General features: G+C 55.5%; 1 protein-coding gene across 5 annotated transcripts in view; it reads left to right on the top strand.

Annotated features, from left to right (window-relative positions):
• The window catches only part of GAS7 (growth arrest-specific 7), a 208,312-nt gene that overhangs the window by 119,453 nt on the left and 77,006 nt on the right, over window positions 1–11,853 (top strand). For 4 of the 5 annotated variants that reach the window (XM_005878809.2, XM_005878811.2, XM_005878805.2 and 1 more), the window contains exon 2: window positions 10,510–10,630. In XM_005878809.2, the coding sequence (XP_005878871.1) occupies window positions 10,519–10,630 (112 nt within the window). In that variant the 5' untranslated portion in view covers window positions 10,510–10,518. Of the gene's footprint in view, window positions 1–4,241; window positions 4,381–10,509; window positions 10,631–11,853 lie in introns of those variants that run through there. The other variant, XM_005878808.2, reaches the window with a different exon arrangement.

The following is an 11,853-nucleotide window of genomic DNA, read 5'->3' as shown; positions in this document are numbered from 1 at the left end:
ACGTGGGCCCAGGGGTCAGAGGACTCACCACACTCACCCCGGCGAGCGGTGGAAGCCCGGCACCCGGGCGGGGAGGCAGGTCCCCGGCGTTCGGGCCTGGGCAGTGCTCCAGGGACAGGCTGATGCCTCTGAATCCCGTGTCTACCCTTGAATGTGACTTTGCCTGGAAACCATCTGGTCCAACTTCTGTATTTTCAAGATGAGGAAATTGAGGCCAAGCCGCAGAAATGGGGTGGGTTGCTCAAGATCTGACAGCAAGACAGCCCAGCCCAGCCCTCGCAGTCTCGTGCGGGTCACAGAGCGGGGGTCCCGAGCTTGGGAGCAAGGCCTCGCGCTCACCACGTCTGGTTCTAAGCCCACCCCCGGCAGAGGCCCAAACGTGCAGCTGAGTTGGGTTGGAAGGGATGGCACTGACTTGGGGAAACTGTTCCAGCGTCAGCCTCAGTCTCCCTCTGGTGTGTGTGTGGCTCAGAACCAGCTAGGCCTCGCTGGGGCCGGGTCTGCAGTCAGAAGTCTTGGCTGGCATCACCTGGCGCACAGGCATGCGTGTGTCTGGCTGAGAAGACATGTGCTCTGGTTTTCCTTGGTGCCCTCCGCCCGCCCCGGGGCGGCCACAGAGCTGGGCAGCGGGATTGCAGCCCCATCAGCCACCCCGGTGCCCTAATGAGCTCAGCGCCTTTCTAAAGGGCACCGGCCCCAGAGGAAGCCTGCCCTTGCCCCCAGGGCCTCGGTGGGCGGCAGCCGCTCACTGGGCCTTGGAGTTCCCGGCAGGCCGCTCTGCGCGGTCCCGCCTATGACAGCTGAGCTAGCAACTTTCAGCTCCCTCTTCACTTTCCTTCTTCAGTCAGTTTTGAATGAAACGGGATGTTTGATAAACTCGGTTACAGGGTTTTCTTCAGAGGTGTAGCAAGGTTAGAAAGCGTCAGAAACATGGCATAGGGCATGATGGGGTTTTGCATCTTAATATGAAAGGAAGGCTGGGAAGGGCTTCACTAGTAGTTCTTTTTCTCCTGTCCCCTCTCCACAGCCCCCCTCCCCACCCCGAACCAAGTGTTGGCAACTGTTCCCAGGCTTTCTGTCTGCAAAGAAATTGGCCCAGGAATCACCTGGAGGGGCCCTCACGCTACGAGGAGCTTCCTAGGGAGGTGACCTGCTGTTGGCGACCAATGGTGGCCGAACCCCAAAATGTCCTTCAAAGGCATTCTCTAGGGACATAAACTGGCGGAGAGCGTCTGGGAGGCATTTGGAGATTCCTCAGGGCGACAGAAGGCACCGAGCTCCAGCCCCGCTCCTTCCTGGGACAGAGGGGACGTTTCAGTCCCAGAGGCCAGAGCCGTGGCTGGCGGCAAGGCAGCTCTTAGCGGTACCGCCGCGGTCAGTGTCTCGGCTGGGGCCTGTGTTCAATGCCTTCCATTCCTGTTCGGTCTTCACTGGCGTCTCGGACAGCGTTGCTTCCTCCAGCTGAGCAGATTTGGTTGACTACATACAACCATCGCCGGCCCCCAAGAGTTTGGGGGAAACGTGTCACAAAAAACAAAGTCATGGGTTACGGACATTGATGTTCCTGTCAGGTCTGGGTCACCTCTTTTGCGTGTGCGGCTGCTGCTTTTGTACACTTGCGCTTGTCCTTTAAATGTCTTGCCATTTCCCCTGTGGTGGCTTTGGTCTCTGTGACGAAAGACGGTCCGAAGGTGGCGGAATCCCGGTGTTTGAGGTCAGGCGTCCCCGGTTTTACCGATGAGGAAATGGCCAGAGAGGCACAGGCCTTAAATCACAGCGTGGAGTCGGGGACACGGTTTCTGTGCCCCGGCCTGCGTGCTTCCACGATGCTTCTGCGGCCCGAGGAGCAGGTAGGCTCCCAGGGGCCATGCGATGTGTATCTGCCGGGAAGGGGTGGGAGGAGAGGGACCAGCCTTCCCGGGCAGCCATGAGGAAGTTGAATGATTGGGTAGAAGGCCTGTCAATCACAGGTGTGGGCAAATTCACTCGGAAGTGGGCACAGGCCGAAGGGACCGCCTTGCCCTTCAAGCTGCAAAACTTCAGGATCAGACGGGCCTTAGACATGCAGCAAAACGTAGGGCCTTTCTCTGGGGTTCCCCAAGCCCTCGCAGGCCAAGGTGAGGAAGCAGCCGCAGCTTCCCAGGTGACCCCTGGAGCTGTTTGTATTTTGGGAGCACCTGTGGGAACCCCCTTCCCCTGAGTGGCCTTAAACAGCCATGAGGCCTCCGGGCACCTGCTCCAAACCCCCGTCATCGGCAGGAGTGACCGTGATATTCGGTGGCACAATCCTGCTGTTTGGCCAAAGCTGAGGCTCTGAAGTGGGCGTCTCTCAGATCCGTCATGCTATGTGGTCCCACTGGGCAGATGCCACCAGCTAAAGCCACAGCCAGTTCCGTCCGAGGAGTTTGCTGACTGCCAGACGTCTTCATTTCTACTCTGTCCCCTTTGGGACCCTGTTAATCGGCCCTTCTCTCTTGTATCTGTATGGCAGGTGCAATGATAATAAAACCTCTTTCCTCCAGTGTCGGAGGATTAAGCGCTCGCGCAGGAGTGTGTGTAAAGCCGGCGTGGAAGCCACTTCCTACAGGATCGCTTCCTTCCCACCCTCTGCTGTGTGTCCCTCACACACTTCAGCTCGTGGAATGGCTTCTGCACCAAGAGCAGCCGCCCAACTCTTCCTTGCAATTCCCAGAGTCGTTCGCAAACTCTTCCTGGATCCTTGCCCCTCTGCAGACCTCGTCTGGCAGCTTAGCGGGCTGTCCTGGGAGGGCTGACTTCCTGCGGCCTTGCATGGGCTTCACTGTAATTGTGTTCATCAAAATTCCTGGGTAACCAGATCACTCCATTCCTCTTTAGGATCAGAAAATAGAGTGTATTGTTCTGTGTCCTCTCCCTGCCCAGTCCTGACAACAGGCCCAACTCAGATCCGAGTTGATTGGCTTGCAGATGGATAGGCAGGGTGGCTGGAGCCTCCCTGAGACTCCCGGGAGCTCGACATGTCTGCAGGCTCAAAAAAGTTCGGCCTCAGGCCCATGGCTGGCAGCGCTGTGGGTGCTGGGAGGAAACTCCCATGGCACTGGTGCCCACCTCTTGTCATGGGTGCCAGTGACATCACAGTGTAAGGCTTCCTGTATTCCATGTTGGATAACCATTCAGTCAGACACCGCCCCCCTCACCCCCCCAGAGCTGGGATTTGTTCACAGTGGGGCACGCACGTTGCTGGGACGGCCATTCCCTGTCTACTTGTTTGGTGAGATCGCTTCTTTAAACCCGTTTAAAGGCCAGTTACTACCACAGTCCCAGCTTCCATCCATCCGTCCACCCAGCGGTCCAATAGTCTCTATGTGGAGACTAAGACTAGGAATAAGATCGAGGTGGCCCTGCCTTCTTGAATTTACAGTCTGCTTCTCTGTTGTGTGGCTTCTTCTCCTCCCTCTGGCCAGGTCTCCAAATCTCTCACCCTTAGAAGAGCATGAAGATGCTGCCAGCATCCATCCTCTCCCCACCAGCCTGTGACACCACCTGCAGGGATATGCTTCCCAGGATGCACTGTGCCATTGCCATGGTGCCCTACCTCCCCCCCAGCCATTTGCTGTGAGCCGCTCTCTCTGAATGGAAAGGCTCCAGAGCTGGAGAGAACAGGACTTTCGCCTCTGAGGCAGGGGAGAGGCACCCTGAGGCTGGGCATCGCTGTGGGAGGTGCGGCCCTGCTTCATGCTTTGTGTCTTAACCTGTAGCCTGAGGAGATGGCCCTTCCTTGGGTAGCGGTTCCCAGCTCTGTGTAGGCGTCGCTCCACCCTCAATCGGTGTCCCGCAGAAAGGTGTGGAGTAGGCCTGACTCTCCTTGGTCTTCGTGGCGGCTCCCTCGCAGCCCCTGTCATTAACTGGGTGACTCCCTGTGAGAGACGGTGGAGCCACTCCTGGCGCTGGGTCTGGGACCCCTCAGGGTCACTAGTAACCAACCGGCTCCCAGGGGCTGAGGCCTTCCAGGCCCACCCAGCCTGCCCTGGCCGGTTCTGGGTGTCCAGCTGGCCGTGTGGCTGTGGAAGGGAGAACTTGCTGGCGAGTCCTTTATGGAGCAGCCTTCGAGCGCTGCCAATCACGGCACCGGGCTCATTAGCAGTCATTGCCATGGCAACGGGTCTGCCAGAAAGTGGCTTGTTAGGCAGACAACTTCAGACATGTTATATATAGATCTGGGAGTGGGGGTGTGGAGCCCAGTGGGTATGACTTTCTTTAGAGCTTCTCTTGCTTCTGGGTTTGGGGTGTGAGAAGACGTGGAATGGGGGACCTCAAAACGGTCTGATCTGGCTGCTAAATCAAGTGTCTGACGACCACCCGTTAACATCGCCAGGTAGCGTTTGCTCACACCTGCCAAAGGTAAGCATCCGGTGCTCCCGGAAACCTCCTGAGGGGCAGGTGTCCCGGGTTGAACTTGCAGAGGCTGTGAGGAGCTAAGTGTGGGGGTTGCACAGATGGGAGGCTGCAGGGGCAAGATTGAATCTCTCTGAAAAGAACCTATTTGAAAGGTTTGGACGAGGGGATAGGACTTTTTTCATGCATAAGTAGCCATGTAGCTAAACACTGTCTTTTCATAAATTGTGCTTATTAAAATGTTCTGCTCCCAGTTTCCATTCCAGCAGCAAGGCTTTCTCTTAGTTGCGCCTCTAAAGCTGCAAACCAGTCTCTTCCGAGGTCAGTGACCGTAGGCTCCCCTAGGATGCATGTTCAAAGGTGGCCTTCTAGGCTCCAGGTTTTGGTGGTTGGATCAGGGCTCTGGAATCTGCACTTTAACCCACATCCCAGGGAATGACGGTTGGCCCCGGGGACCACACTTTGAGAAACACTGCTGTAGGGTGATTTCTTTTCATTTCTGGGTGACTTCTCTTTGCTTGCAGGCTACCCCCCTCTCCCCCCAGGGGGAGTCCATAGCCATCATTAAAAGGACAGTTTCTTTCGATGTGTTGACTTAAATAATGAGACAGGGAAGCCAGCCTGCAGCTGGGGAACGTGACTGCTCGGATGTGGGTGGTGATATTTCTGCACGTCTCCTGGGAAGGCACGTGCACACTCAGAGGTGGGACCGGCAGGAGCGTCAGGGCCGAATTGTCATCCTCCTTGGGCGGGAGCTAGATGCCAGGTGGTCAGGTGAAGAAATGGGGGTGATTCTGGGGAGATGGACTGGGAGTAGCCTGGATTCAGGGAGCTGGATGGCAGCATCTAGAACAAAGCTACTATTTTAAAGTTTGGTTTTATCATTTAATTAGCTGCACAACATGGGGCACGTTATTAAATTCTCTGAACCCTAGATTTCTCATTTTAAAATGGAAAAAATGGCATGTATGTGCCAGGCTTGTTGTAAAGATTAGCGCTAAGTGCCCCAGTCCTTGGCTCACTTAGAGACTTGTGGCAAGTGATCAAAGCCATTGCCAATGGCAGAAATGGGGTCTGAGTGAAGGCCTTCCTTTAAAATATACTAATGTGTGTGTGTGTATGTATGTGTATTGATTTTAGAGAGCGAGAAAGGGAGAGGGAGAGAGAGATAGAAACATCAATAGCCTGCCTCCTACATGCCCTCTACTGGGGATGGAGCCCACAACCCAGGCTCGACCAGGAATCGAACCGGCGACCTCTTGGTGTATGGGGTGAGGCCAACCAACTGAGCCACACCGGCCGGGCCAGACATTTCTTGAGTACCTATTAGACTAGAGTTCTGAAGTGGTCTCAAAACCTTCTGATAAAATAGGGTGCGTGTGTGCGTACACATGCATCCATTGTGGGGGCAGAAGATCCTGTTTAATTCAGACTTTCAGAGGATGGGTTTCCATATGTACCTGGGCAGGCTGTTCACTGAACAAGGGGACCCAGGTGAGGAGCCTAGGGAGGCCGAGACCCAGCCTTGCCCCCTGGGGACGGCCCATCCAGGGGAAGAGGCGGCATTTTCTGACTCCCACAGAGCCGTCCTGGGACTCCCCGGGCTGCCAAAAACGGTTTGGCTCAGTGGATAGAGCGTCGGCCTTCGGACTGAAAGGTCCCAGGTTCAATTCCGGTCAAGGGCATGTACCTGGATTGCGGGCACATCCCCAGTAGGGAGTGTGCAGGAGGCAGCTGATCGATGTTTCTCTCTCATTGATGTTTCTAACTCTCTATCTCTCTCCCTTCCTCTCTGTAAAAAAATCAATAAAATATATTTAAAAAAAAAAAAGAATCCCCGGGCTGAGCAAAGCATCCTCATCTCTGCCCACTCCACTCCCTCTGCCCCTGCTCCTTGTGGTAGGACCCGCACTACCCCTGCTTTCCGTGCCTGTTCCCATGGGAAAGAGCTGACAGAATGGAAGGGGAGAAGCCAGAGGACTAAGGAAGGGAAGGGAAGGCTTTAACTTGGAAGGAAACTAATTAGAAGAGTAAGTTGGCAGAGACCTTAATTATCGGGTAGCTGCTCCGCTGTATCCTCTCGGTGGCTCTGGGGCCGCCCTCCCAGGAGCCTGCGCCTCCACCGCCACGAGGGGGGAGGGAAGGCTGGGGGTTTGGCCTCTTAAACAAGAGCCTGCAGATTGGGAGGCCGACTCCTGCCTCGTCTACCACTTTCTAAAATCGTTTTTATTGTGGTAAAATACACCTCACATAAACTGTATCATCAGTGACATTTAGAACAGTCACAGTTTTGTGCAACCGCTGCCACTGTCTAGTTCCAAAACGTTTTCATCAAACAAAAAGGGAGACCCTGCCCCCCTCCGCACCCCTGCAGCCCCTGGCCACCCCTGCTCTGCTTTCTGTCTATGGGTTTTCCTGTTCTGGACATTTGATATAAATGAATCATCCCAGAACTTGGCCTGCTGTGTCTAGCTCATTTCCCATGCATGATTTCAGGGCTCACCCATGCTGCAGCGTGCATCGGCACTTCATTCCTTTTAATGGCTGAGCGTTGTTGTTGTTTGTGCGGTTACATCATCACAGTGCGTTTCTCCGTTCATCGGTTAATGGCCACTTGCCTTGTTTCCACCCTTTGGTGATTGCGGATAATGTGGAACAGGGTGTACAGGTGTCTGGGCGCTGCTTCACTTCTCTGGGGGGAGGGGGGTGTGCCCGTTGTCTCCACATCTTTTGGCTCCTGGCTGCTGCAATCCAGCCAACAGGATAACTTCCTTCTGGAAGAGGGAGAGGCAGTGCTGGGGGCCTTGGGGGATGGAGGCGGAGCACTGTCACCTGGCGGGCAGAGCGGGGACCCCTGGCTGTTTCAGAGGGGGGTGTGGATACCACCTTTACCACGTTGGCCAAATTAGGAAATTGGCCTGGGTGCCCTCCTCCCCCCACTCAGCACCCCTGGCCCTTCCTGGCTCAGTATTGGGGGTGCCTCCCCGGCAGGCACTTTCCATAGCGTGCAGGGTGGTGGGTCCCACATGTCCCAGATGGGGAGGCCTCGGGGCAGTATGGCACCCCCCCTGGTCATCAGTGTCCTCAGATGTCAACCGGAGCTTCTGACCCCACACACTTATTTATGTAAATAAGAGAAAAGCACGTGCTCTTGTGGATTTGGGCTGGGGGTTGTTCCCAGGTGGGACACAGGGTCAGAGGCTTGGTCCTCTCTCACTCCAGCAGCCCAGCTAAGGGGAGTCCTCCTCGCTGCCCGCCCTTTCCCCCGAACCCAGCAGCGGCGTCTTCACGTGGTGACCGCCCCAGCAGGCCCGTGTTAAGCCGGTCGTCTTGGAAACAAAAAGCTGGGGGAAGTGACTGTTACTGGTGGCATGTTAGACGCAGTGATGGGGAGGGTGGGGCGAACTTCACGCCACAGTAGGCAGAGGTCTCACTCGCATCCAGACGGCCCCCCTTCCCCTGGAGACCCCCATTTCCTGAGTATTCTTGGTGACAGGCACTTTCCCAGGCTCGGAGTTTCTCACTGTCGGTCTCCACAGTGTGTGCCTCAGCTGGGCTAACATCGTCCCTGTCTCACAGATGCCGAAGTAGGGCGGCCGGTGTGTCATTTCCCTGGGCCCCGGGCTGCTCAGTGGCTAAGTCCGAGGGTGGGTTCACTTTGCTGCTGGGTCTTTCTCTCTCTCTCTCTCTCTCTCTCTCTCTCTCTCTTCTCTGGGTCCCTGCAGCCTCGTTCTGCCCGTGCCAGTCTCTGCCCCGTCAGTCTCTGCCCTTGCGGAATGCATTCTCTTTCACAATTTCCCACTTCCTCCCAGCTTACCCGACAAGCCCCCGTCCGGTCTTCCCTTAGATGCTGTGCCGCAGGCAGAAGCAACTTAGTTCTAGACCATTTCTTTCTTCGGTCAAGCCCCCTGACCTCCCTGTTCCTGTTTACTCCCAACCCTACAGAGCCAACATGTGTGTCTCCTGTACTGTGGGTATTTCTCTCTCTCTCTCTCTCTCTCTCTCTCTCTCTCTCTCTCTCACACACACACACACACACACACACACTCACACAGAGACACGCACACTCACACTCTCACTGTACTCATCCTCAGGCTATTTGTCTTGCATATATTTTGACCGTCTTCCAACCTGGAGAGGCCCGAGCAGTGTCTGGAGGCCCAGGTAAGCGTGCCCAGGTGTGTGCTGGGGCTCAGCGGACATGCTGTGCCGGCGAGGAGGCTGCCTGCCCGGCGGCGGCCCACCCCTCTGGCCTGGCGGTCTGGAAGCCACAGAGGCGCTGCGGGTCAACAGGTGTGGGAGACAGAGTGTTCGGGGCACAGGGGAAGGTTTTTAAATAAATTGTGAAACTTCATAATGAAACATACAGGGAGGACCAGGGGGAGCCGTGCTCACTCGCAGTCCCTGGAGCAGCTGGGATTGATCTGATCCCCGATCCCCACCGACGTCGTGCAGGGCTCCCCAGGAAACGGAAGTGCGGGCTCTGCAGTCTGCAGAAAGCTCAGCAGTTTGGGAGCCGTGTCTGTATTGCTCACTTGCCAGCTATTAAGCCGTGGTCATCAGTGACCCAAAACCGCCTCGTAGGCATGGCTGGGGGATGCCGGTGACATTTAGGAGCCGGTTAGTTTTAATATTTCTGGACAGGGTCCAGCTTCGCTGAGAAAATCATGGCTCCTGTCCTGCTGTGTCTAGAATTCGGTCTTTATCCATTTATTTCTCCGCAAGGCACAGAAATTATGTGAGCTAATTTGGGCCCTTCTCTTATGTTTAAGTGTTCTTTAACTAACAAGTTTTATTTATTTTTTTGTTGTTAATCCTCACCTGGGGATATTTTCTCCATTGCTTTTCAGAGAGAGTGGAAGGGAGGGAGAGAGAAAGAGAGGAAGAGAGAGAGAAAGAGAGGAACATTGATGTGAGAAAGACTGGTTGCCTCCCACACGTGCCCTGACCAAGGGCGGGGAGCAGACCTGCAACTCAGGTACATGCTCTTGACCAGGAATCGAACCTGTGACCCTTTGGTGACTAGGCCGACGCTCTAACCACTGAGCACCACTGGCCAGAGTTAATAACTTTTATTTTTGCGTTTATTGAAGAAAATCTAGATGGAAGAGTTAAGCAAAAAGAAGGGGAGACATACTGCCCATAATCCCACCGGGAAGCACCTGCTGTAGCATCTATGTCTCTACCTCGTTTCTCTCTGTTCTCTCTATTGCTCTCTGATTATTTTAGGAAAAGCTCCATGCGCCTCTTGACCAGGAATCGAACCTGTGACCCTTTGGTGACTAGGCCGACGCTCTAACCACTGAGTACCACTGGCCAGAGCTAATAACTTTTATTTTTGCGTTTATTGAAGAAAATCTAGATGGAAGAGTTAAGCAAAAAGAAGGGGAGACAAACTGCCCATAATCCCACTGGGAAGCACCTGCTGTAGCATCTGTGTCTCTACTAGTTTCTCTCTATTCTCTGTATTGCTCTCTGATTATTTTAGGAAAAGCTCCGTGCGTGTGGTTACGAGAATTAAGCTGCAGATAAGTGCATGTGGTGAAAGGATATCCTGGGTTGTCTCAGACTCCAGTTCTCCTCGCGGGGTGATTTGGGCACTTGGAGAAAACCCACCTCGCTCTTCGATTCATGGCATTGTTGTAGGTTTCCCAGCTCGCTCTGCCGAGGCTTGCATTGATGGCTCTGGTCACTTCTCCAGCGGGCCCTGGCCTCGTCTGCGGCTGTGCTCAGCTGTGCTCAGTGCTCCCTGGGATGTCAGGCTGCAGAGTCCACACGGGAGTGCGGGGAGCGGCACCTCCCACCCCGTGAAAGTGCCTCACCCCCGAGGGTGGCTTTCTAGGGGCTAACAGAGGAGAAAGCCCAGTGTTAGCTGAGCGGCACTTCCCTCTGTCCTCGGGGGGAACCTGTCTCTCCTGCAGTGGCTCTGAGACAGCAGGCGCTCCTCACACCTCCCGCTCAGACAACCGCCAAAATCACACAAGCGAGGCCTGTGACCTCCCTTAGGGAGGCCTGTGGGCCACACATCCTCAATGTCGAGCTGTTCCAGGGTGACTTCATCTGCCCTGACTTCCTGGTTGAAAAACGGCTGCAAAGATGCCAGACGTGTGTGACCTTTCCTTTCCTCCTCCACAGAAGCCTGGGATGGTCCCCCCTCCGCCGGGAGAGGAGAGCCAGAGCGTCGTGCTGCCCCCCGGCTGGCAGAGCTACCTGTCCCCCCAGGGCCGGCGTTACTATGTCAACACGACCACCAATGGTGAGTCCCGCTCAGGAGTGGCCTGCGCCAGCCCTGGGCTTCTGTCTCTCCCAGAACCAGGCTTTCTCCTCCCTCCGCCACCTCCTGGTTTTTATTTTCTTCAGAAGCTGACCTGAGAGACGGCTCTCCCCACAGTGCTGGGGGGCAGGGGTCTGAGCCTGGATGGGGAAGCCTGCCCTTCAAGGCTGGGGTCCTCCTCGGACCCTTACAGCCACTCGGGCGTGTTTGCTGAACCAAACCTCAAATTAGGATGGAGAAAGGTTGTGGTCAGCAGCTAGTTTGAATCAGGTTGAGCGCTCGAGCTGTGCGCGCTGTCTTGGGGTCTGAATTACTAAATGACGCAGGAGTTCCCAGGCAGGCACCGCAAGATCGACGCCTCCCTGACTTCCCCACCGCGCCTCCTGCTCTCACCCGCATTATCGCACTGCCTGAGTCTTGGCATGTTCCTTGGGAAATGCTGGGGCTACTTATGGATGGTTTATTCTAGCAGATAGCAGGTTCCGTGTGCATCTCCGAGTTGAGGTGGGACCGCACTTCCATGCCCCCAGCTATTAGGGACTTCCCGGGCCTTCGCAGTGACTCCAGGATCCCGGGATGCTGACTGCAGGGTGAAGGAGGAGTGGCAGGTTACTCCAGCCAGCTGAGCAGACCTGTTGCAGGCCTGCGGGCCTAGGCATGGCAGAGCAAAGCCAGCTAACAGCTCTGCCCTTGGCATGACTCCCCCGGGAAACTGCCACGAGGAACAAAGGTTAGAAACGGAGAGTTAGGCTTGGTAGGAATCATAGATGTGTGTGCCAAGGCAGAACCTGAAACCTATTGGGGGCTCAGTCTTGGCTTCTCTCTTCCCTCGGCTGATGGCCGCCTCACCCCACCCCCAGGACCACTCATAGGGCTGCTGATTGAGCTCCACTCGGAGGGTCCCGGTGGCAGGAGAGCCAGCTGTGGTGAGAGGGAGCAGCAGAGAAGGCAGTGTGGTCACGCTCCCTGGCACCCTGGCCCTCCGCGGGCTCGGGAGGGGTGTTCTGGTTGAATAGGTAACCAGGGTTTCTAGGAAAAGGGAAGTAGGACTATTTTTGACCATTCTAATCTTACGCTTCCTCAAAACAAACATGAGCAGCTTGGCAGTTATCAGACTTTGAAGTGTCAGAGGAAAGTGTGTTTTGGGCAGCTCCCCAAAATGCAGAAACTGGACCATATGACCCTGAGATCATCAAGCATTGGGA

This window comes from Myotis brandtii, unplaced genomic scaffold (genome assembly GCF_000412655.1).
Source record: "Myotis brandtii unplaced genomic scaffold, ASM41265v1 scaffold573, whole genome shotgun sequence".
Lineage (NCBI taxonomy): Eukaryota > Metazoa > Chordata > Mammalia > Chiroptera > Vespertilionidae > Myotis > Myotis brandtii.
The sequence above is the reverse complement of the archived record's forward strand: the minus strand, read 5'-3'. Positions and strand labels throughout refer to the sequence as shown.